Below are 23,922 nucleotides of genomic sequence, written 5' to 3' on the forward strand. Positions count from 1 at the left end.
CCATTTAAGATTGTTCCAATCAGATAAGGAGGAATTGTTGGATCCAGGCTAAAAGGGCAGGGATTTCATCGAGTACCCTGTACCAGACTCAGAATATGCTATACACTGTACACTGTATGTAGTTCAAATCCTACAGAACTAAGAATACGAACACGACGCTCCGCTCGGCAATCGGACTTAATATCTCCGTTCGGTTAGTCGTCTCCAATGGGCAAGACATCGACGAAGAAAAGCCGAGTACTTCGGATCCAATAATTGATCGAGGTAGGTGGCTGCCACGCAATACACTAATGATAAGATGTTGACTGTTCTTCACTGATAGCACTATTTTTAGCCTGTGCACGGGGACGTGGCTTTGCGGACGTGGCTTTGCGAACGCGGCTTTGCGAACGCGTTTATACATGGCGCGGCGCGTCATCTCTTTTGGGTTATGCTAAATCCCGTTCTTTTTGTTTTCTTTATCCTCCTAAATCCTTTTCTAATTCAGACATAAGGCTGTGTATCCCAGACAGATCATTGAAGTTTGAATCCGCATTGTGGTTGATGTCTCATTCTAAGAAATTAGTCGCTTGGCTTGCCGAGCTGTGAGACATCGGCATCTCTCGGTAGCTCTGACCGATCGTGCCGACCGTAGAGACTTCAGAGATTTAGGCACGGCTATTTCATGCCATCGGTTTCCAACATCGTGCGCCCTGACTGTGATCACGTCTTTTCTGCGACCGAGCCCGCTGTGAGTCGGATGTCGGTCCGGAGATGCGGGAAAAGAGAATGTTCTTCGATTATTGATACAATCAGATTGATTTTGTAACATCCATGTGTTTGTAATAAGGGCGACGGCGTATACACACAAATAGTTGGATGTAGAGGTCGAACCAGTTGCGATAATTCTTGACTGCCAGCGGAGAAAGCAACTATTACAATAATACAGTCATAGGCCATAAGTTAGACCCTTTCTCACTCCCACACAATGATTAACCCATATTTTTGAACAAGTACAACCCGAGACACTCAAGAATGGGCAAAAACATTATATCAAACGGCATCCTCGCTTCTTTCGTGTAGAGACTGTTCAATGCTTCATGGCACTGTATACATATTCATGAACCCTATCGAAACTTATCTCCGCAGGAATGTCGTCTGCTCTGCGTATACATCAGACGCGTTGGAGATTCGAACCAAAGAGCCCAATTCGCCGACGGGACCAAAACCACGAGGGAACAGGGAACAGGGGTAAATGCAACACGCGGTAAGTGGCTGGGAATATCACAGGTGCCTCGTTGCCTAGACACAGCACATCAGACAGGGGTATGCAGCTGCCAAGTCACTTGGCTGCCATTGTCTCCGACGCATCCCGACTATTGATTGTACACCCCACGACTCTTCCAATATTTGCTTGATCTATCAACATTCGCGAGTCCGTGCCAAGTTGTGATCCCACCAGTATTTATGCATCCCTTTTCTACGAGCTTGTTTCGGCCACAACTCCATCTGTGACGGGTCATCCCGAATCATGAACCTGAAACATCGACTTGATTGGTCCTATTCAGGAGTCTTTGACCCCGAGCGGTTTGTGAGTGGGACTGTGTGCTGGCTGCATGATGAGACATTTATCATTTGCGGGAAAGTTAACTCCTGACCCCACGGGCAATCTAATTCAGTTCGAGCTATGCGGTCTGAACTTTGTGAAGAGTGTGGCGGTGGAGTCGGCATTTTGCCTTCCCGACCGAATGGAATGTGTGATTTGAGGCCAAACCCGGGAAAAGGTTCTTATGAACAGCGATACAGCGATACAGCCCCATAGAGAACATAGAACATCTCTGCACATGGTAGATCCCAGACTGCAGGAAGAGGTAATAACGTTAACGTTACATGTACATGTACATGTATGCCTGAATGCACGCAAAATCTAGATAAACTTCAAGCTCCACTCATCCCCTTTGATTGGTAATTTTCCCCCTTCCCAGTTCAGCTCTTGCGATCTTCACTTTCTCTCTTTCCCCTCTCCTAACACCCTACGCAATGAGAGACAAGGAGTTGATGTCCCAGGAGGTCGGCCTCGACGCGACCACCCAAGATGACTGGGACATGCAGCGTCTGGGCAAGACCCAGCAGTTCAAGGTGCGAACATGTTGGAATGGAAGTGTGGGACGAGGGCTGATCAGCGGCAGAGAAATTTCCGATTTTATTCGATTTTGGGATTCACGACGACGTTGATGGCCACATGGGAGTCCATTTTACTGTGAGTTTGGCCCACGCGACCGCGACTGGTATGCGACATGGAACAGCCATAATAATGGAGGACGCGCAGCACGAGTACCTATGGTCTTGTCGATGGTGGAAAAGCGGGCATGGTCTATGTATACATTGCTTCGTTCGTGGGATTTTTCGCCGCGGTCGTGTCCATGGCCGAAATCGCGTCGATGTAAGTACAAATACGCACCTTGCGCGCATGGAAATTAACATTGGTTTAGCTCGCCAACATCCGGTGGACAGTACCACTGGGTCAGTGAATTTGCTTGGCCCAGGTACCAGCGATTCTTGAGTTATCTCACCGGTTCGACCACACTTCCGATCTATAAACTGGAGTCGCGCTAATATCGCACTAGGATGGCTTTCGGTTCTGGGATGGCAGGCCGCTTTTGCGAGCATTTGTTTCCTTTGCGGTACCTTGATCCAAGGATTACTGGTCTTCAACTACTCAGATCCCTCCGGCTGGGTGTATGGATATGAGCGCTGGCACGGTACCCTGCTGACCATCGCTATCGCTGCTGTCGGAACTGTGGTCAACACTTGGGGTTACAAGATCCTCCCTCCCATGGAGGGTCTCATCCTCGCCATTCATCTCGGTGGATTTGTCGCTGTCCTCGTTCTGATGTGGGTTATGTCCCCCGGAAAGGCTTCTGATGAAACCGTCTGGAAGGAATTCACCAACTCCGGCGGATGGTCAAGTGTGGGACTGGCATGTTTGGTAGGCCAGCTTACCCCCATTTTCTCCTGGACAGGCCCGGATGCCGCGACGCATATGGGTAAGTCAACAATGTCGCTTGGCAAATTTAGGATAATCGCTAATAGTGAACAGCCGAGGAAGTCCAGAACGCTGCCTTGGTTGTGCCGTGGTGCATGGTTTCAACCGCCCTGATCAACGGTGCCCTCGGCTTCGTCATGCTGGTTACTCTACTATATAACATGGGCCCCTTGACAGATGCCATCCTCGCGCCTGCCAGTGGATTCTCTTTCCTCCCCGCAGTTCAACGCGCCACTGGCTCTATTCCCGCTACCAACGGCGTAGCCGCCATCATCCTCGTCCTAGAAGTCTGTAGTGCAATCGGCATTCTCGCAACAGTCTCCCGTCAGACCTTCGCCTTCGCCCGCGACGAGGCCCTGCCCTTCTCTAAGCAGCTCGCGCATGTGAACCGACGAACCCAGATCCCCGTCTGCTCCGTGCTGGTCTCGACCATCATCACCGTGCTACTGAGCTTGATCAACATCGGATCTACTGCCGCCTTCAACGCCGTCGCATCCGTTATGATTGCCGCTCTCTTCACGACATACATTCTACCAATTGCCGCGGTCATCCGTGTTCGTTTCCAACCGGGTGGTATCCCCCCAGCGCGCTTCTCGCTTGGCTCATTCGGTTTGGCCATTAATGTTTTCTCCCTGGCATGGCTCTGCTTCGCCATTATTTTCACCTTCTTCCCGACTGCCAACAACCCAACTCTCGTGAGTATGAATTGGTCTATCCTTGTCTTTGGCGCTGTGGTCATTTTCGCCATTGCTTTATACATTCTTCACGGCCGCCGTGTTTACAAGGCACCCGTGACACAGGTTCGGAAGGTTGACTAAACCCGCACTCTCCATTTTTTTTTTTTTTTTGGAGATTTTGGATCGCTTTTTCTTTTTTGGCCTGCTTGCATATATCCAACGTTTGGGACCGCGCTAATCGCGCGTACGTATTGTCTGGGCAAGCCCTTCGCATTTTGCGTATTTATGATATTTAATTGGCATTTGGATATACTTGTTAGGAATGAACATAATTGTAGAGCCATGAGACGAAAATTTACCGCAGTGCCATTGTTACAACAAGGGGCCACAATATCAAGATCCACTAACCTCCCATGATAACAAGGCGTTGCAACTGATTCAATTCATATAGTCCGCTGCCATATTGAGTATTTCATCCAATCCCCCGACACAGTCCAACCCAAGAGATGCCAATAATTCAACGCTAGGCGTAGTCACAGATTCATCCCTTATCAGCTCAGGCCAACGTCCAACTTCAGATATCTCCGAGGAACGCCGTGATTTCCCAATCAGCGAAGCATGATCTTGCTGATAAAAAGTCCGAATGATAGCCGGAATATTCAAATAATTGCACCGTTGCGTGCCAGACATGTCGTGGCAGGCATCTCTTCGTCCATGCACTCCCACAATAAGACTTCGCTCAGATGTCTTGCACTGCTCATCAGCAAGCATCGCTTTTAACAAAGAAACACCCCGTTTCGCAATCATATCCGACTGACACTGAGACAATATCTCAATTCCGCCATCAATAAGCCGTCTATGTTCCGAAGACTCGCGCTCCGGTCCAGTCTGATGAAAAAGATCTAGACATAAGATGATCTGTACTCATTCATTAGCATCGAAAACACCATCCAACAACCCGGAATCATGCACTTACACTAGCCGTAACACTAAAAGCCTGATGAATCCAAAGTACTGGCCCCCCATCCCTAACAGCCTCCATCTGCTCCTTAATAATAGTCCTCGAAGCCGCGACGCACGTCTTCCGCGTAAACACAAACAAGGGATTCGAAAAGCTAGCACTGAGGAATTTCCGATGGATCATGATAACCTTGTGTGCAGAACTAATAGCCAGACTGCGCCGCGCCCACGGGGCATAACATGGCCAATTCGGGTCCAGGGGAACATTCTGGAGAAAATAGGGTAAATGTTTCGTCGCGAGGGTCCGCAACTTGCGATCGTATTTGAGGACTTGTTCGTATTTTGTGTAGGGGGTATTAGAGGCCGAGATGGCGTCTTGGAGGTTTGGCATTAGGGCGGCGATATCGTAGAAGAGACGGGAATAGCTGGTTACTGTTGGAGTGTGGTCTGGAAGGGGGTTCATGTTATCATCGCTGTTTTGGGGTTTGGGTGTTGTGAACCCTTGATGGTGGAGGAGGTAGCTTTCTGTGAAGGGGATTGAGAACCAGTCTTGGATGCAGAGTTGGCACCAGACTCGTCGGCCGATTTCGCGGTTTATTAGATTGTTTGTGCCTGTGTTGTTGTTGTTTCTTTCTTTTTCTTCTCCTAGTTGGTGGAGGCCGAGTCCTTGGGCGATGCGGACGGCTGAGGCGAGTAGGACGGATAATCCGTTTGAGTATCCGAGCATATGTGCGGAGATTGTGAGAGTTGCAATGGCCTGCACGGAATAGATGGAGTGATATGCCATGTATTCTGCTTGTTGGAGGCATGTTGTGCTGGCTTTCAGCCAGCGCTTTGATAGAGTATCTTGTTCCTCGCTGTGGAATCCCCAGGATTGAGCGACGCTACGGGGCGCGCAGGTCATTGACCCTGTGAGGATGGTGAAGAGAAGAGCTACCCATTGTAAATCTACACCTGGCGCATCGATCTGTCCGTTATGCTCGTTGTAGAACTCGCTGAGTTCTTGCATGAATGTTGTGGCGTGCAATGCGCCGTGGTACCAGAGTAGACAGTCCACATGATATTTGACTAATTGGTAGACTTTTGGCTGGGTCGGTAGAAGCATTTGGCATATTGATGAAGGCATGTATCCAGGGGAACGTGTGTAGTCAATTTCATCTTCGACCGTCACATCTCCTGGCGAGTGATCCGGCTTACTGTTTTGGATGATTGCGTCCTGGTACGTTGGGTCTTTGCGACGTCCCCATGCTAGAAACTCGAGGATTGTTGCTGCGTCTTCCACCTCCCCTGATGAATCTCCCGGATCAAGAGTAGAGGTTTGCACTGCTCTGGGTGAAGGTGTCGTTGGTAATCTGGGTGTAGAAGCTGACCTGACCGTCGGCGTTGGTTGCTGAATTTCCCTGGCCCTGGTTTCTTCCAGTTCCGTTTCAAGTTGCTTGATTCGAGATTCGAGCCGTTGAATAATATCCAGTGCTTCAGCAGTAGGGCTGGTGAAGGATCCCTCATCCTGTCTGCCAGTATGCTCGATACTTGAGACCGGAGAACTCCGGTCTCGCGGTCGAGTACACGAAATACCTTTTCTGGCACAGTTTCGACATGGCAGGATCTTGTCACATTTGACCTTGCGACGTGTACATTCAACACAAGCTAGACGCTTCCGATATATCCCCGAGCTCATGATTAGTGTCGAGGCACAAAAGATGGGGGAAGGGATATCTGGGGTTTATCGTTATCGGGTAATTATTAGTTTTGCCTATCGGAAAGCGCACAATGTCATTAGGTAGGATCGAGTCAAATGGGATGTTATCATTGGCTTATTTCTCCTATGGCATATCGCTCAGCCCCGATGGTTTTGCAGGGTTGAATATCCAACTACTGTGGCAATGGCCATCTAAACATAACTATGACAGAATAATGGATGTTAATTAAGTTATTTATTAAGAAATACCATAATCTACATATATTAAAACACAGCTAAGAATAAAAAGTCCCTCGTCGCTAGTATTCTGCTCCATATCCAGTCCCTCCTTATCAGCTCGGCCGAGGGCGGCCGAGGATGCAGATCAGCCCAACTATGGCCCCTTCGGACGAGCTTGTATGACAGTAACTTGCCTATAAAGTTCCTCACATGCTCCTCGATGCACCTTAAACACGCACACATCATTACTCGCAAATTGATCCTGTGGCTGTCAGCAAACAAACAAAATGTCTTCCCAAACTCGCTACGTCGAGCGCGCTATTCCACGCATCTCCATGCACGACTTCGAAGACCGGATAGAAGAAATAACTACCCAACTAATCGACGCCGCAGAAAATGTGGGATTCTTCACGGTGATCAACCACGGCATCTCCAAAGAAGACATTGAAGCAATGTTCGCAACATCCAAGAGCATGTTCGACCTACCAGACAACGTGAAAGCAACCGTACCTTGGAACGCGAACAACGTCGGCTGGGAGAAGAACTCACAAATCCGCCCATCAACCGGCAAACCCGATAGTAAAGAATCCTACCAGCTGCAATTCGGCGAGAACATGAAAGATCTGTGGATCAAGGACTCTGACCTACCCGGCTTCCAAACGACCAGCCTCACCTTCATGCACCGCGTCCAGGAAATATCCGAACGCCTAATGCGCTGCTTCGCGCGCGGGCTAGGCTTTCCCGAAACATTCTTCATCGAATGCCACGGCATCTCACGGCCAAATTCCCAGACAACCATGCGTCTACTTCATTACTTCTCGCAGCCGGAGGAATCCGACGGGCAAGAATATCATCGCGCAGGGGCACATGCCGATTGGGACTTTCTGACTTTACTCTTTCAAAAGGAAGGGCAGAGTGGGCTGGAGATCTGTCCTGGGCGCGAGGTGGTCACTGAATTCGGGATAGGGGACGAATGGACCAAAGTCGAAGCGAGCACGGAGGCGATTGTCTGTAATATTGGGGACTTGCTTATGTCGTGGTCGGACGACAGGTTCAAGTCGACTTTCCATCGGGTTAAGGCGCCGTGTGAGCCCGGGGACTATTTTGGTGATCGGTACAGCATTGCCTATTTCAACCAGCCTTGTAAGGATACTTTGATCCAGGGGCCGCTGAAGAAGTATCCGATGGTCACTGGGGCTGAGTTTACCGAGAATGCAATGAAGAGGAATTTTGCTGCTTTGCAGGAGAAGCTGAAGACGGTCGCGGCGGCTTGATCTTGATCTTTTGGGGAAGCGCATGGGCATCAAGTCTTTATCTGACGTTTGTTAGGGGGCTTTTTTTTCGCAAAGGGGCATCTCGCAAGGGGCTTTGGATAGGAGTGTCGGATGTTGAGACGGGAGTTACGGCTTGAGGACACAGTGAAGCCGTAGTAGATATCAATGAACCTATCAGTTCTATAAGTTTCCAAAGTCCCACCATGTGGAAAATCCTTCAATGTTGCCGAAGGCCGATTCTGAATCTGTGTATCCCACACTGTTTTCCAGGTCAACAAATTGTGAGGGGTCAGCCCATAGCCAGGGAGTGTTGGTCATTAGACTGTCAGCTGGTGCAAGTAGCTTTTCGCCGACGCCCAAGTCTGGTGAATAATTTGCGGTCGAAGTGCGTGCTAGATTCGGAGGCATATGGGCAGCTTGACCGCCATCCGCAGTGTTCACGGTGACATTCGGAGACATGGCGACAATGACCTCTAGAGTGGAGGTGGGACTGTCATCCGCCTCTTCTGTTGAAACGGTCGGAGTTAATGATGGATGTAACAAGCCGCCTGTAGACACTTCATGTGGCTTGGGTTTACAGTTGACCTGAAGGACATCCCACATCAACGGAATACTGAGATGAATTTTCTCAGGCTCCCAGTCATAATCGACATCTTCCGAGCCAGAAGCAATCCGCGTCATCTTGTCCAAAGTTTGATCCTGTTGATCTCAGCGCTTGCCCGTTAAGTACTCCGGAAAAAGAACCTACCAAGACTGCACAGGCAGACGAGAAGCTCACAAACGTTTTGAGGAACTTTCTGCATTTTGTAAAGTCCACCTTGGATTTGTATTTGAGTCGGGGATCCGCAGCACAGCAATAGTACAGATGCACTGTAGCTGCAATGGCAGCGGCGTATCCAAAGAATGGATCGATCAATCGCATTTTCTTCTCCGAAACCATGTCTATCATGCGGACGAGCCAGGTGGCATGTAAGAGAACCAGCTCAGAGGAGCGTCTCCAAAAGGCGTTAGGAATTGCAAGGTTGTCGTTGTACTGTGATGCGATGATGTAAAGGAAGGGGTGGTTGAGAACGGTAAGAATGCAATGATAGGTGAATTGCAACTTGAGCCAAGGAGCCCAGTAATCTCGATTCATTGCCAGTTCCTCTGCCGTACGCTCGTAGAATTTAACCGAATCGTAACGGTGACACTGGGAAAGTTTGTTCTCGATTTCTGTAAGGTCGGAGAGCACCATGGCATACATCGAGTCATTTCTCCAGGGCTCCTTCAATCTGTTCCGCGCACAATCGGAAACATATGTGCGTACTCTGCTCCAGACCCAGCCGAAGTGAGCTGCCAAGCTCCAAATCCCTATATCGGATGAGGTCAAGCAACCCAGATCGTCGGTCGGGAGTGGTGGAGGTTTTGCCTCGCTCTCACTTTGTCCCATCCGGTCGCTGCTCGATGACACATAGAATGCACGCAAAATCTCAGATGGAACACAAAGGAACCCGTTTTGCTGCCCGTAGGACTGCTCGAGACACTGGAGACTCCAAAACAAACGCTTCTTGCGCTCAGTAATAGGACCTTCGCCGACATATGACGATTCCAGATCCAGCGTTGCTGACCGGCAGAGATGTAATGCAAGGCCGAGATGGAAGCGACCGAGATGAATATTTCCATCTAGAATAATGTCAATGGCTGCGACATACTTCACAAGTAGTTTGTATCCATACCTAAGAACGAAGAATAGGCGAGCAGACAAAGACTCTCGATGGTCTCCAGTTCCACCGTGCCATTGGCCATGCGAAGCATAACCAAGCTTCTTGCACTGTCGCCATAATGTTCTAAATGATCCCTGTCTCTTGAAAACCGCGAAGTCAGCGCCAGAAGGCAACAGACAAGCTCTTCCGAAAGACAGCTTGGATCGGAGACCTCTTCACGATTAAAACACCAAATTGGCTGGCGATGGCAATATTCAAAGTAAAGATCGATCGCTTTGGCGATCGCAGATGATGATGGTTGGGAAGTCGAGTCCTCATAGCCAAATCCGAGGAAGAAAGGATCGTGCACAACGCTAATAGGTTCATTCGAAGGCGCTCGCGTTGAATAAGTTGTGTCGGAAATTCCATTCCCTCCATCGCGCGGTTTTTCTGGTTGAATGTCTTGTGTTGGCCTAGAGCCGCTGAGAATGAGGTTGACTTTCTCTTCAAGGAAAGCGAGCCTATCGTCCTGCGGAGAGAGTTAGCTCTCAATCAATTACTAAATTCTTCGTACATACAGATGGTCCACCCCTGGAGCTTCGCGATATCGATGTATAAAGGCATGGTTGATTCAGGCGCACACAGCTCGAGCAGGATGGTTTCTCGGCCGGACATCGGGTTTTCTTTCTCCTGTATGACATCAGGCCCACTCCAATAGATAAGCTGTTCGCTCTTCTTACCTGCAGTTGAGGCAGGCCTCATGGGACCGTAATCTTCCACGAGCATTGTCTCGCGGCATCACCATAGTTGAAATATGAAATATGATATATGTTGAGGAGAAGTATCTAACCAAAAAAAAAGGGTCGGGGGATTGAGCTGCGGGGTTATGACCGAAGCAGGCGATTAAAGATAGCCATAGTAGCGCGTTACGGGCGGGAAATACAGCCGGGGAAACAGGTAACGTTGCTTGTCAGATAACAAGAAAACAAGGAGATCGTAATCTCCCGAGGTCGGAGGGGGTGTAAAAATAAGTAAAAATACGTCCAAGAGGAGAGGGGTCCATGGCCTCTGTTTCCCCGGGAGCCCATCCGATCTAGAACGTATGTAACCTATACTGGAAATGGTTAAAATGTCCAGTGGCAAGCCCTGGAAGCTATTTTCCTTACATGGTCACATGCCGGTTCGAACGTTAAATTCCCCCCAAGGGAACTGCTATCTTTCAACCTAGTTGGGTTTGAAAGGAGATAGTGCCTAGGTGTTCAGGCTATAATAAGGTTGCTTGCATTTGCTAGTCTCTGATTAGTGGAAAGGTCGAGGTATAGATAGTCATCTGACCCGGTGTGACGAAAACTATCAACGCCAGCAAGCAATAGGGTCGTGTGACCTGGAAACAAACTAATATTGTGGAAAACAGAGTGTCATCATATGCAATGTGTCATTATCATAAAATTAAAACATGCGCAAGAGTAGAACACGAGGATCTATGCATATGATTAGTAGACCGCTGTCTCTGTTGCAGTCGCTGGTCCTGGTGCAGGGCCCGCTCCGCAAGCCTTTCCTCCGCAGCACCCAATGGGGGGACTCGTGAGCTTTGAGCAGAAATCCATATCCTCCTTACTGGTCTCTTCCTCAACGGGGAGCTTTTGCTGGGCGGGCCAGATCTGCTTCTGTGCCTCCTCTTCCCGTTTTTGGTGCTCCGTAATAAGGTCATGGACAGTAGTCTGGAAGTTGAGGGGGCCTTTCTCCAGCTGAGAAGAGAGCTGTCCATCATTAAGGCTCTTTTGTGCTTCAATGCAGAGATCGTTATCTTCGGACGTGATGCTCTTGTACACTTCGTTGATCTTTTCAAATTCCTCCTCGCTGGAGCTCTTGTTTCGGAAAACCTCGTATCGCACTGAGCAGGAAGTGGGGCCGGTGGGCACAAAGCGCTGCATGAAGAAAGAATGGGGTCTGTATGCACGGTCAGCGACGGATATTAACTCAAACAGATCAATATACTTACGAAACGGTCATGGTAGCATTGGGAAAGTAGTAGGTACTAGCAGCCCTCAGACTCTCGGCAATCTGCTCGGACTTGCTATCGGGGGAAGAAGTTTGGCCCTCGTAGCGCTCATTGTAGATGTGTGCAAGAGGCTTCCAGTTGTACTCTCCAGTTGTCTCCCATGCGTTATCGAATTCGTAGTCTTCGTAGTTGAAACCCTTGAGACGGGCCTGCAGATCGATATCTTTAAAGTCATCGGCGAACGAAACCTCCGGAGTCTCGTCGGCATCCAAGTTCAGCCAAATGAACCCGTTGTCATCAATGTGGGAGTGGATCGGTAGGAGACCGTTCTTGCTCTTATCAAAGCCCTCCAGCTCCTGGTAGCCAGGCGCCTTCGCGAGCTTGCCATTGAGTCCGTAGGACCATCCGTGGTATTGGCAGGAGAAAATTCGGGAAGTACCACCATCCCCCGTCACTACTGGGAATGCGCGGTGTCGACAGATGTTATGGAATGCATTGACATTCCCCTCGCGATCCTTGACAAGGATGAAGGCGTATCCAGCGATATTATATTTGATCCAGTCACCAGTCTTGGCGAAACGCATTGTGTGTGTAGTGAGAAGCCATTTCCGACAGAAGATAGCACGTCGTTCAAGTTCGTACATCTCTGGGGAGGAATACCATGACGCAGGCAAAGTGGACATTGTGAAGTGAGAATTGATTCGTGCGGTTGATACAGGCGCTTTAGTCAATTGAAGAATGAAACTCAAATTTGGCTGTCTTGAATTTTTGCATAGAATGGCAGGCGGGACACCTAATATAACGTTACCTTATCTAGACCTAAACGACGCCTATCATGAGCATGAGCTCATGATTCCCCATGGGGATGCCCTAAATGGACGTATTCGCCGATCACAGGACCGGGACGGAGGCTCAGCCGTTCATCGCCGGACGATTGTGAAGATTAGTTTTCCAGCTTGGACCTGTCGATCAGAGGGGGCGCGTACGGTAGACGGATCGAACTACCGCGCTTGTAATACGCCACTCGGGTGACCGGCTTTACTACCGTGTGCTTATGCTTTGATAAGATCACCTACGTGCTGCAATGCGTTGGCTAAGGTCATATGAACTTTTCTACTGTGCAGAGGGTCTGGACAATGCTTTTTGGTTTGCGGCCACGCAGGGCCGACGAAGAACTAAGTAAGATATATGATCAAAATGCTATTACTCCTGCGGTCCGTGGTACAACCTCATCATCCCTCAAACTTTGTATATTTTTGGGATATTCAACTGCTCTGGTGGGCTTTTTTTGGGGTATAGTTATGCAGCAGACCACTCAGGTATACTGCGTATATTGTCATTGGGGTGATTATTTTATCTGTACTCCAACCGTTCTGGCACACCTATCTCGTTCATACCAAACCCTCCATCAACTCCTCATCTATGCTCCGAGTCCCTCTATCATTCCTTTTTCTGTGATAATTGGAAAGCTCACTCACTGAGTCAGGCCCTGCTCTTCTCCTCTAATATTTCTACACATAATATCATTGTCGCTGTGAAACTACTCCAACTAGCTCTGAGCCGATCACATGACCGGCTCGAAGTGGAACGTGGGGGATACGAAACTTGGAGATGCTAGCCACCCGATCGTTATCTATCAAGGGGCCAAGATCTCTTGCTTGATTGAAACAAGTGGCGATGATCTCATGTGACGTTTAGAGTGACCTGGCAAGATCGACATCTATCGGCGAAAGTCTGTTGTCAAACGTGTCATTTCCCTACTTCAATTGACGTGCCTGATTGGCGAATGATTACTGATCTGATAACAATGTCAAACTGAACGTCAAAGAACTGAGTCTTCTGAGAAACGACATTTTGATTTAGTCTGCCATTTTGATTGTACGAAAGCCAAGTTAGACAGCACATCAAATGTATTTTAATATCTCGATTACAGCAAGCCCATATGTGCTACATACCACGCAGCGAGTCGGTTCTAGAGCAATTATCCCGCGTCTCTCGTGTGACGCCTTTGTTTGCTATTCTTTCCATCCAAACTAAGAGATGCACCTGACAGCGCCATGTTCTATCTTGAGCTCTTTACGTCGGGACAGGCCCGGTCAAGCCATACTCTTAGACCATTAAATGGCCACGACCAGTCAGCTCGCATGGTGGCGCTGCGGATGGACGAAAACTGGCAACACGTAAAATAGGCTGAAGTGCATGGCTGGATTATGCCTTATGCGAAGAGGGAGGAGCAGATTTCTCTATCGGGAATTGCATTCCAGGTAGGGATATCCAGGGTCGCAGCAGATCTGCCAAGCTATACAGCCTATAGAGTTTGATTAGAAGCCGTAAGCATGTAGATCCCAAAAACGAAGAAAGAGTACATCACCAGTTGGGCCAACGTGGATATCGGGCTTGTGTGACTGGCGGAAAGATTTGGGGGGGACTCCACACAGCGAGGAATCCCCAGCTCCAACCAACCACATTCCCGAAGGTCCATCCTGCTAATGCACTCGTCCAATTACCATGAGTTCAATAGGTGATAACTATACCATACACAAGGTCTCAACAAAGCGCACTCGGCAAGCCTGTGGTCCCTGCCGGTAGGTGGCAATTCCGAGAAAAATTACCCGCGATACCGCCTCAGCCTGATCAGTTTCGATATCTGACTAAATTTGATAGTCGAAAAAAGGCGCGCTGCCCAGGCGAGAAACCAACATGCTCGCTCTGCCATCGGCTAGGGCAGCTTTGTTCATACGAACCGCAGACACCCAGTCATGCGAGGAGCAGGAGTAAACCGGCTCCGGCTTCGGCTCCGGCGCAGGGCCAGGATCAGCAGAATGGGCCTAATGAGGTATGTTCTTACCGATTACTGCCTGCTCGGATCTTTCGGATACCTTGTGGAGACGATGCTAAGTTTAGCAGATCCAGAAATATTCTCCAAGCGCTGATAGGCTCCAGCGTATCGAAGAGAGATTAGAAACGATGGCGCGTTTGCTTCAGTAAGTTAGCTCCTCTCAAATTTGCGACTGATTCTGACCGACGCATTGTTGCTTTGGTTCAGAGAGGGTCTACCCAGAGCAACTTCCTTGCATGGAACAATAGAGGACAATCAACATGTGGACCATGACTATGAACTACGGGACGCTCATGATGACCCCCAAGAACTCAACCGCCCAAATGACTCCTTGAGCCCGGGTCAAGAGTATGTTCTCAATCCCGTATCACTAACAATTCAAACGTTCTGATGAAGTCAATATAGAACGTGGTTCCCTGCTGGGTTCATAGAGCGGGAGGTAGACATTTATCTAACGCACTTCCATGACCAGCCATATTGTGTGTTTTCGAAAGGATGGCTATTGGAAAATGCAAACTCGTTACCGCCAGAGATCTCGCTTCCATTGGTGGCTCTTACATATCATCTTCCTCGACGTTCAAGGAAGACTCTACTCGGGGGTCCACTGGACGCAAAGTCCTTTTCAGAGAAAGCCTGGAATATTGTATCAAACCAATATAAAGACGGCAAGATGAGTCTTTCGGCCCTCCAGGGCACTTTTCTCATGGCCCAAGCAGACTTTGCCGATGGACGGGCGCACAGAGGGTATGCTTCTGTTGCCTTTGGTCTGCGAACTATTCAGTCAGTGGGCCTGAACAAAGACCGATATTCACATTCCTCAAATTCGCAAGAGAACGAACTGAGAAAGCGCACTACGTGGGCCTTTTTCATGCTCGATCGCACATACAGTGCCTCACGAAACTATTCACTCTCGCTAACGGATAAGCACTTTACTCTTCCATTCCCCTCTCGGGAAACAGTCGCCGCATTCAATGAGTCAATTCCAGTTGTTCATGGTACATTGCATGATGGGCCCGGGAAACAAGGACAGAAGGTCGACCATGGCATCCTAGCTTGTCTTCTTCGATTATACGCACTCTGGGGAAAGGCCACAGAATACGTCTTCGAACCATTCGCGGAGAACACGCTGCCACCGTGGCAAACAGGGTCCGCTCTCGCGATCCTCGAGTCGGAATGGCTACAATTCGAAACACATTTTGCAGATGCCCATCGATACATCAATGTCGACTTCAAGAGACGCACGCGAGAAGTTCCGCAGTCACACACATATCTTTCCACTTGGGTGTGTGTCCAGTTTCTGTTCCATTCGATTCAATGTCTGCTCCACCACCCGTTCGTTATCATGACGAAACTCCGCGATTTCAATGGCAATATATCCACAACATTTTTACAAAAGTCATTTGAGACTTCGCTTCTCCACTCCAGATGGATAGTGCGGTTTATAAGGGAGATGGGTGAGGTCAATTTCGAAACTTGTGATCCGTTCCTGGGATATCTGGCTGCAATCGCTGCTACGATTCAACTTGAGCATACTGGTAGTAAGAATCCGCAAATTGCTTTGCTGCTCAATAAGGAGTTTCGGGTTCTTGTCGATTTTATGACAGAACTGTCGGTGTATTGGGAAAATATGAGTGTCCTGGTAAGTAATGGAAGGCTTTTATAACACTTGATCTAAGTGCTGATTGGAATTGTCTAGGTTCACAAAGTAAATGAGCTAGCTGCTCGTCATCAAAATTATGGATCTCTTTATTACAATCAAGAAGGATTCTCAGGGGCATTATCCAAAATGCCTACCCCTTCAAATATGCCGAGAATGTCTGCGGACGACGAGGCTCTGATGTGGGAAATTCTCGATTTTGGTGCTTCATCTGGGGGAGCTGTGGAGGCTCAATTTGGTGATCTAGCTATTCCTCGGGGTCGCAGCATTGAATTAGAGGCAGGGCAGAGGGTTGAAAACAACACTAGTCCTGCGAGAATATCCCAGCGAAATGGGAATGGCCAGAGCGATTTAATGGCCAGTAATCTGCCAGGTCAAGGTATCTCGCTTCCTGATCAACTATCGGGGTCCATTAACGAAGGTCCCTTACCAGAATGGCCTTTTTCGGGGAGTGGCAATGATGTTGTGGGGGTAGGGATCCCGGACATTCCAGAGTGGATGATCTTGGGTGATTACATGGCAGAGCATCTGTAAATCTTTTGAGAATGAAAAATTGTGAATGATCACAAAGCGTGGGCGCACTCTTTATTGGGACTGGTTGTCAGCGAATACTGGACTGGATATCAAGTAGAATTATGTTATTCCTTAGCACCGTTAAACCTCGCCTTGTAATAACCATCGCTGTTATTGAGGACATATATCTCTACTTGCATCTCTTTCATTTAGCCGGTCCACTCTATGTACTCCTTTTTTGTTGTACGCGATACCTTGGTACGAAGGGTTGAGGTGGCCATGTATGCCTCGCTGCAGGCCCGCGTTGATCGGATACCGCGGAGGTGTAAAAGTTCTCTATTACAGTAGTAGCCTCCTTCTAATCGTTACGCAGGGTCCCTCTCATGCGATAGTACGTACATTGTCAAATCTTCCTCTCCTAACTGTGCCAGTCTCCAATATTAAGATTTTTCGACGCTCTTCTTGCGATTGCAAATCTTTCAAGTCAGATATTAACTTCTGTTCAGTACATAACTACTTCTGGGAAATTTCTTGTTGTTCCGCTCGGCTAGCCCGCAAAATCATAGCTTTTTCTCATCCTGGTGATAGATAAACCGTTAGTGTAATCCGTGGAATAGGATCTCTTCCTTACTTACCTCCCATTGTGGACACGTATGGTCCTCTGGCTCAAGGTGTCTGGCGCAAAGACAACGATTGCAAAGTATGCATTCTCCATTTACGCGAACAGATGTCTTGTTGCAATTCTTGATTCACAGTGCCGCATACCCATAGTGATCTGAGTTGCTCAGCGGCTTTGAAGAACAATTATGGACATCAAGCGGTCATTAAGTCCTAAGTATCTTATCATGTGATTCGATTATTATTGGTCCGGTGTACACCTGGGCATCTAGCACTGCTCAATTGATAGTCATTCATCGTGAAAGATTCCTGGCAAGCTAACCAAAGGATATGAACACAAAATATAAGAAAGCTTCTATGTTTGCGATATACGAATGCATTTCCTTAAATCTTGCTCTGTCGAGACCCAGAAGCCTTCAAAGCCGTGTCAAACATGTCCAGTTCTTGAGCTGTCAATTCTCTTCGCTCTGGTCCTCCACGGCTTCCATCTCCCGTGAATACCTCACCCTGGAAGCGCTCACGGAACTGGGTAGGGAACTTCCACTTCTCAAGCAACTTATCTGAGAGCTTTCGTTGCCAGCTTCCCACAATGTATTTTCCGATCACTGGTAGGAACTTGAAAGCACTAAATAAGAAGATGATGGTTAGCCTTACCCCACTTTGCAGGATTAGTGTATTCACTCACTGTCCGCTACCACCAGTAGCAATGAACAAGTTCTTGTGCTCTGGGTGGTAATCAAAGATGAAGTCGCCTGTTGGGGTATCATTATACCAGCAGATTCCAACCTTTTCAAAGCCTCGCGGTGCAAGCTGGGGGAAGAGATCCATCAGGCCAGCTGTGAGACGCTTGAGTCCATCGGCAGGAATATAGTTGGCTCGCGAAGCGACTGCTACGCTAGGCGGTGCAGACACTACTGAGGGCTCAGAGCGAGTATAGCCAAAACCGTGACAAGCGACCTTAAGGTAGCCAGTGGGCTCGTGTGGAGGGAAAGCAAAGAAGCCAGTAGAGAAGTTGAAGTAAATGGGAAGGTCTCTCAGTTCAGCGACTTCCTCGGGTGTCAGGCGCAGGTAGCCAACAACCTGGCCAGCAGCAAGCATCGAGTTCCAAGCAGGAACAAGACTTGAAGTCCAGGCGCCAGTGGCAACAATGAAATGATCACCTTCAACACGTCCATTCTTGGTACGAACTGATTTGATGGTTCCATCCGGATTCTTCTCAAATTCCTCGACCTGACCATTAGGCCCAGTAATGAAGTTAACACCGGATGAAGCACAGCGAGACATGAGACGAGCGCAGGCAAGGCCAGCATCTGCCCACCCAGCGGAAGTATTATAGAAACCATCAAAGCCAGGTGTAGCAAGCCGTCCGGTCAGTTTGGGGAAGTGCTGCTTGGCCTCTTCCACGCTTCCGACAGGGACCCATTCCTGGCCCATTTCAGTCAAGACACGCTTTGTCTTGCGGCTGTATTCCTGGGCACGAGATTGCACTGGTTGCTCCGGGGTTCCATCTTGACACACCCATAAGCAGGGTGTTTGGTGGAATGCTTCCTTATAATCGGGGGTCTTCCAAAGGTCGAAGGCTTCCTTGGCGATTTCGGCGTAGATGGGATCTCCGTAGTCGAAGCGAATGACACGGGAGATATCGTTGCTTGATCCATCTGGGACTGGGGGTACCGATCGGTCCAGGATTGTGACTGACTTGTAGCCTTCTTCCTTTAGTCTCAGCGCAGTGCCGAGACCAAAGGCGCCGGCTCCGATAATGATGACATGTTGATCTTTTTCCATTGTCTTATTTAAAGTGTGTGATGATGCTGTTCTATGTAGCTAAAACGAAAACTACAGGCTTGTTATATACTTGTGAGGCGGAAGCCGCGATCCGGTTTTCACGGACCGTGAGGACATACTGTGTCGTGGAACCTCTACTGTTGGAGTAAATAGGCAATGAGTACCAGGCCAATCCCATACAGGCTACATTCTTATTGTGGGTGGCTAAACTATTGTGGGCCGTGATGAAGGGAAAGACGGGCCGTGGACAGTCTCAAAACACGGTCCGTACACGGTCCGTCTCATCTCTATCACTTTCCAACAAAGAGCATTAGGATACAATAGATGCGAATTATTGTATGTAGACTCAGAAAATGTTTTGTATTTAAATGGGACTTGGTAGGCGTACATTGGACCAATTTCACAGCCAGGGTGCATCCTTTCACGCCACCACTTTCATACAATCTACATGATCAACCCACCATTTTAATGGTCTACAATCCTGGAAACTCGAAAACAGGCAAAAACAAAGGTAGAAAAAGGGAGACCAATGTAGGTTGAAAACAACTATGAAACCGGTGTACTCGCTTCGAGGCTTTCGTGTAGAGACTGTCCAATGCTTCACCCGTGGTAATGTATACAGATTTATGACCCCATGTTGTGGTGCAGCTCAACATTCCGACTGCTAACAGGCTTAGAATGTAAAGCCTCTAACATTTGTCTCGTTCTCCAAGTTCCAAGCTCTTTTGATCAAATAATCAATTTTGTTCGAATCTTTGATTCCCCCATATCTAGCAAGAGCATGAGCTTTTGCCTCAATTTCAGGCCTAGCAACAAGACATTAGAAAAAAGGATATAAGCTTTAGGAGTATAGCAATAGGCATACCTTGTCAAGGGAAGTTCCGGGTCTCCCTTTGCAAATTTCGTTGATTCTGTGAAAGTCTTCCCAGACTTGCACTCAACGATTACAGCCCCCTGCCATCTCTCCGGGAACTCAGCATCAATATCCGCGTCATATTTCATCGTTACACGGTTTTGGAATTCTCGCAGAGACGTGTCTTTCAAATCATCCTCGGTGAAGTCGGTGATCATAGCCTGACCCTTCTTCGCCGCAATAGCAAGTACAAAGCCCATGGAGAATTTGCTCTGATGGACCGTCTCGCCATTACCGCTGAGGCTTAGTACATTGATAGCCGCCTGATATGTAGGAACGAGCACGGATTCAATATCATCAAAGGCAACCTGATTCTTCTCCATCAAATTCAACAGTGCATCCACACTGGGGTGGGTATGTCGACAAGATGCGTGCCATTTAAAGCTTGACCGAAGAACAGCAAACTCTTTACCCAGATTCTGATCGATAGCTTCTGGGTTTGTCTCGCCGGGGACTAACGCAATCCCCATAGCACGGGGTCCTTCGAGGATATCTCGCGGTCCTAGAAGGCCGTCACGAGAGGAATATGCCGCAAATATACCATCAAAACAGGCCTTCGCAGTGTGTACTTGTTTTGAATGCGTAGCATCTAACAAGAACTGCCACAATCCTGCTGCTTGTGTTCCAGCTGTTCCAACAGCAGATAGTGTCTGGCTCACATCGAGCTTTAGAAGATGAGCTACAGCTGCTGCAACTCCGATAACTCCACCAGTAGCTGTGCTATGAAATCTCTATATCAAATTTTGTCAGCTTGAAGATAGTCGTGGGCCAGCATTCCTAATATGTATCTGGGGTAACGAACTTCATAATGGCTTTTTCCTAGATACTCTCCGACACGGCAACCGACTTCATACCCAACTACGCAGGCGACAATAAAGTCTTTTCCACTAGCTCCAATATCTTGTGATACAGCCAGGGCAGCGGGGAATATCACAGTCGCCTAATGCCAAATCAACACCATGTTTATAAATAGTGAGCAAACACGAGACTCACCGGGTGCATAATACTTCGATTGTGGAGGTCATCCTGCTCCACCACATGCGACGCAGCAGCGTTAATCAGACTAGCAAATGCTGGGCTGGTAGTGACATTTTGGGAGCCATCAATCAGCTCGCTCTTTCCACTAGAAGGACCCATTTGCGCCGCAAATCGCACCAGTGCAGTAACTGCAGGATGGCTTCGACCGGCTATAGCACAGCCCAGTGTATCCAAGAAGAAATCCTTAGTGCGTTGGACCACTTCATCGGGGATGTCTGCATACTTCAGATCGACGGCCCATTTGACCAAACGGTCGGTTCGGGTTTCTTGGTTGGATGTAGGCATTGCAGATATGAGTAAAGAATATCAAATGATCTAGTTTGATGTGATTATTTGGTACAACTTCAAGTCTCCGTTCAAATATATGCGGGGAAATAGCGGGCAATTCGGTCTTTAGTCGCCTTTTCCGAGGGAGGAAACATCCGAGCCATATAACCGAGTTCTAGTTAAGTTTGCGAGTATAATGGCGATTCACTTTGCTTCAGATCACTGTGATCCGACTGCACTTATGCCAAGGATATTTATCAATCTTGCTTCCCTTCAGACTAATGAGCAGTATATAGTTCATAGAGCAGCATGTGATTGTCAGCCTTGCCGCTTTATAACCTGAATAATTAGGCAGCAATATTGGCTCGGCGCGGGCACACTTTTTTCCTCATAAATTCTTGACCAGAATAAGGGAAAGCAAGGGATAAATGTTTTTCTTTGATATCACCAATCCCTATACCACTTCTAGAGCACTTTACTCTTACAATTTACTTCGTACTGCTACAACTGTGGCGTTCATAAAAAAGCGATGATTTCATGCAAGCGGCCATATTAATGCCGAAGGCGGAAGGGGAATTGATCTGCAACGGATCAGCCGGAACAGCGCCCCTGGGCCATCTGCGGTCCCATACTTTCCCAGCCTTTTTCCTCTCCTTGCTTTGCCCGTATATATACCCAACTTTCTATCTCTTCATCCCAGATAACGAACATTCTTGGAGTGCGTCGTCTTCATGGGGTTCACGTCCCGATTTCTCCGCATTCCGCGGCCAGAGGTAAGCCTCTACGATCTGTGCGCCCCGAACCAGCTAACCTGTCCCGTGACCTCAGACCTTTCTCTATGTGATGAGCTTAGAGACTGGTGCTTCTCTGATCACCCTATCTCTGCTATTGAATAAGATTAGTGGCCTCTATGGCCTACTGGCCCTTTTGACTGGGTACCACCTGTCGCCCGTCCAACTGTCGATGTACCTGTACTCCCTTGTCGCCCTCGGACTCGCCGCACTCCTATTCCCTCACATTCGGAAACAATCACCTCTACAATGTCTCTCCCTCGCCTATCTTTACGTCTTCGACAGTATGATTAATGCCGCCTATACCGCCGCCTTTGGTGTGACTTGGTTCCTGGTGGTGTCGCAGCATTACGACAGTGGCAAGGGAGCCGGCCCAGGCGGCGACACCATCGCTCAGACCGCTGGCTTCACCAGCCCGAAGTACGATGCCGCCTACGTCGAAATCCAAAACACCAAAAACGGTAACAACTTCGTCGCCCACCCACCTCGCAGCGCCGAAAACCTGAGCAATGTCGTTCTCCAGCCCGAGAGCCTCCAGAGCATCATTTTCATCTCCCTGCTATGGGCCGTGCGTGTATACTTCGTCCTGGTTATGCTCGCGTTCGCGCGCCAAACTCTTCGCCTTTGGGTTGCTATTCCCCGTCACACCCAGCTCCCGACCCACAGCCGCAATGTGTCAGTCGCCAGCGTAGCTGATATCGACCGCGAACCCTTCTCTGTCTATAGCCCCGACGGCCAGGGTTGGAAAGGAAAGTTGGGCCGCATTATGATTGGTATTGGTCACAACTACTGGCTTGGCGAAGAGGAGGACGGAAACTGGCTCAGTGGAATTAACCACAAATTCCGCAACCGTTCGAGCCCTACCGAGCTGCCTGGTGCTCTGGAGAGAGAGAGAAGACGTCGTTCCGGCACTGGCCCCCCACAACCATCGCGGTCTGTCGTTCAGTCTGCTACCATCCAACAGCCAATTCCCGAGCATGTGCCAGGAATGAATGTCAAAATGCAAGATTGGAATGCGCCTCGATAAATGATTCTTTCGGACATGCCAGCGTCTTTCAACGATTAAGGCCATCTTCTTGTACATCGCCCCTTTTGAACTCGCTTTTCGGTGTCTTCAACTGCCCCCAATCTTTCATCTGGCTGTCTTCGGCCAGGGACACAATCCACCCCGGCTCTTGTGTCCGTCCCATCGTTTTGCTAGACGGCTGAATTCGACTGCCGATAGCTCTGCTTACTCGAGACTCCGCTATCATGACAAAGCCCGAGTCCTCTTGCTCAATAATAACGACAACCTCTGCATATATCAGTTTGGAACGGGTCCAGGAATCTGTGGTGTTGATTGATTACCCTGCCATCATTCGATATCTGGGAAAGGCGTTTTAAATTTGTCATCTTGGGCTCATCACCTCGCCCAGGCGGGAGTTGGGGCGCTTTATTGGAGTCTTGACTGCCACGCTCGTGTGCATCTAACATAAAACCTATGTATTTGGCGTCGGGATATGTGTACATTGCTTATTGGATATGGGTTTGGTACAGTTGGGAGATGACTACTCTCTTACGGCTGCATATTTGACAAGGATTTTATGTCTTATTGTACACACTACCTTTTGGATAAACACCACATGCATATTATCTGTTTCTAGTTCAAACAGTCTGGTGGAGTGATAACAGTAGACATCAAATGAAGAGTAATCCTCTTGGTGGCATGGCCTGAGTTCTTTATAGTAAACAACTCGAAAAAATAAAGCTTTAGTTGCACACCACTCGGCCGAATCATAGTGATAAGTGTGGATATAAGTTAAATATTGCAGTCATACTCAAGCGAAATCGGGGAAGTGTCCCCCTCATTTCCTTTCGGCATCTGACCGGTAATTTAGTTTGGAGATTCCCTCCAAGCCTTAAGAAGCGTAAGAACGGTATTGACCGGAATGCCGGCGTATCTCCGAATTGAAAAGGTTTGGCA

General features: G+C 48.5%; 9 protein-coding genes across 9 annotated transcripts; 4 read left to right on the forward strand and 5 right to left on the reverse strand.

Annotated features, from left to right (window-relative positions):
* Positions 1–2,019: 2,019 nt before the first annotated feature.
* Positions 2,020–3,843, forward strand: PENARI_c009G06480 (uncharacterized protein; the record flags this gene model as incomplete). Its single annotated transcript, XM_022631896.1, has 6 exons — positions 2,020–2,118; positions 2,169–2,239; positions 2,309–2,422; positions 2,472–2,554; positions 2,607–3,026; positions 3,080–3,843. 6 exons carry the CDS (start codon positions 2,020–2,022, stop codon positions 3,841–3,843), a joined length of 1,551 nt encoding a protein of 516 aa, XP_022488274.1.
* A 598-nt stretch (positions 3,844–4,441) lies between these two features.
* On the reverse strand, positions 4,442–6,340 carry PENARI_c009G01656 (uncharacterized protein; the record flags this gene model as incomplete). Its single annotated transcript, XM_022631752.1, has 3 exons — positions 4,442–4,449; positions 4,521–4,620; positions 4,679–6,340. 3 exons carry the CDS (start codon positions 6,338–6,340, stop codon positions 4,442–4,444), a joined length of 1,770 nt encoding a protein of 589 aa, XP_022488339.1.
* Positions 6,341–6,867: 527 nt separating this feature from the next.
* Positions 6,868–7,854, forward strand: PENARI_c009G00863 (uncharacterized protein; the record flags this gene model as incomplete). Its single annotated transcript, XM_022631728.1, has 1 exon — positions 6,868–7,854. One exon carries the CDS (start codon positions 6,868–6,870, stop codon positions 7,852–7,854), a length of 987 nt encoding a protein of 328 aa, XP_022488375.1.
* A 180-nt stretch (positions 7,855–8,034) lies between these two features.
* Positions 8,035–10,322, reverse strand: PENARI_c009G08618 (fungal specific transcription factor domain-containing protein; the record flags this gene model as incomplete). Its single annotated transcript, XM_022631961.1, has 4 exons — positions 8,035–8,553; positions 8,603–9,516; positions 9,570–10,057; positions 10,111–10,322. 4 exons carry the CDS (start codon positions 10,320–10,322, stop codon positions 8,035–8,037), a joined length of 2,133 nt encoding a protein of 710 aa, XP_022488420.1.
* A 707-nt stretch (positions 10,323–11,029) lies between these two features.
* Positions 11,030–12,221, reverse strand: PENARI_c009G03022 (aromatic ring-hydroxylating oxygenase subunit alpha; the record flags this gene model as incomplete). Its single annotated transcript, XM_022631796.1, has 2 exons — positions 11,030–11,486; positions 11,539–12,221. The coding sequence occupies 2 exons, from the start codon at positions 12,219–12,221 to the stop codon at positions 11,030–11,032; spliced, it is 1,140 nt and encodes a 379-aa protein (XP_022488237.1).
* A 2,284-nt stretch (positions 12,222–14,505) lies between these two features.
* PENARI_c009G00325 (fungal specific transcription factor domain-containing protein) lies at positions 14,506–16,568 on the forward strand (the record flags this gene model as incomplete). The annotated part of the gene is made up of 4 exons (XM_022631708.1): positions 14,506–14,522; positions 14,585–14,725; positions 14,783–16,016; positions 16,074–16,568. 4 exons carry the CDS (start codon positions 14,506–14,508, stop codon positions 16,566–16,568), a joined length of 1,887 nt encoding a protein of 628 aa, XP_022488263.1.
* Positions 16,569–17,549: 981 nt separating this feature from the next.
* Positions 17,550–18,950, reverse strand: PENARI_c009G01078 (NAD(P)/FAD-dependent oxidoreductase; the record flags this gene model as incomplete). The annotated part of the gene is made up of 2 exons (XM_022631732.1): positions 17,550–17,790; positions 17,851–18,950. The coding sequence occupies 2 exons, from the start codon at positions 18,948–18,950 to the stop codon at positions 17,550–17,552; spliced, it is 1,341 nt and encodes a 446-aa protein (XP_022488146.1).
* A 673-nt stretch (positions 18,951–19,623) lies between these two features.
* Positions 19,624–21,186, reverse strand: PENARI_c009G06689 (MmgE/PrpD family protein; the record flags this gene model as incomplete). The annotated part of the gene is made up of 4 exons (XM_022631901.1): positions 19,624–19,756; positions 19,816–20,594; positions 20,666–20,803; positions 20,857–21,186. The coding sequence occupies 4 exons, from the start codon at positions 21,184–21,186 to the stop codon at positions 19,624–19,626; spliced, it is 1,380 nt and encodes a 459-aa protein (XP_022488278.1).
* Positions 21,187–21,899: 713 nt separating this feature from the next.
* On the forward strand, positions 21,900–22,986 carry PENARI_c009G07538 (inositol phosphorylceramide synthase regulatory subunit KEI1; the record flags this gene model as incomplete). Its single annotated transcript, XM_022631926.1, has 2 exons — positions 21,900–21,941; positions 21,997–22,986. 2 exons carry the CDS (start codon positions 21,900–21,902, stop codon positions 22,984–22,986), a joined length of 1,032 nt encoding a protein of 343 aa, XP_022488368.1.
* Positions 22,987–23,922: the final 936 nt, after the last annotated feature.

Source organism: Penicillium arizonense, assembly GCF_001773325.1.
Source record: "Penicillium arizonense strain CBS 141311 chromosome Unknown PENARI_contig009, whole genome shotgun sequence".
Classification (NCBI taxonomy): Eukaryota; Fungi; Ascomycota; class Eurotiomycetes; order Eurotiales; family Aspergillaceae; genus Penicillium; species Penicillium arizonense.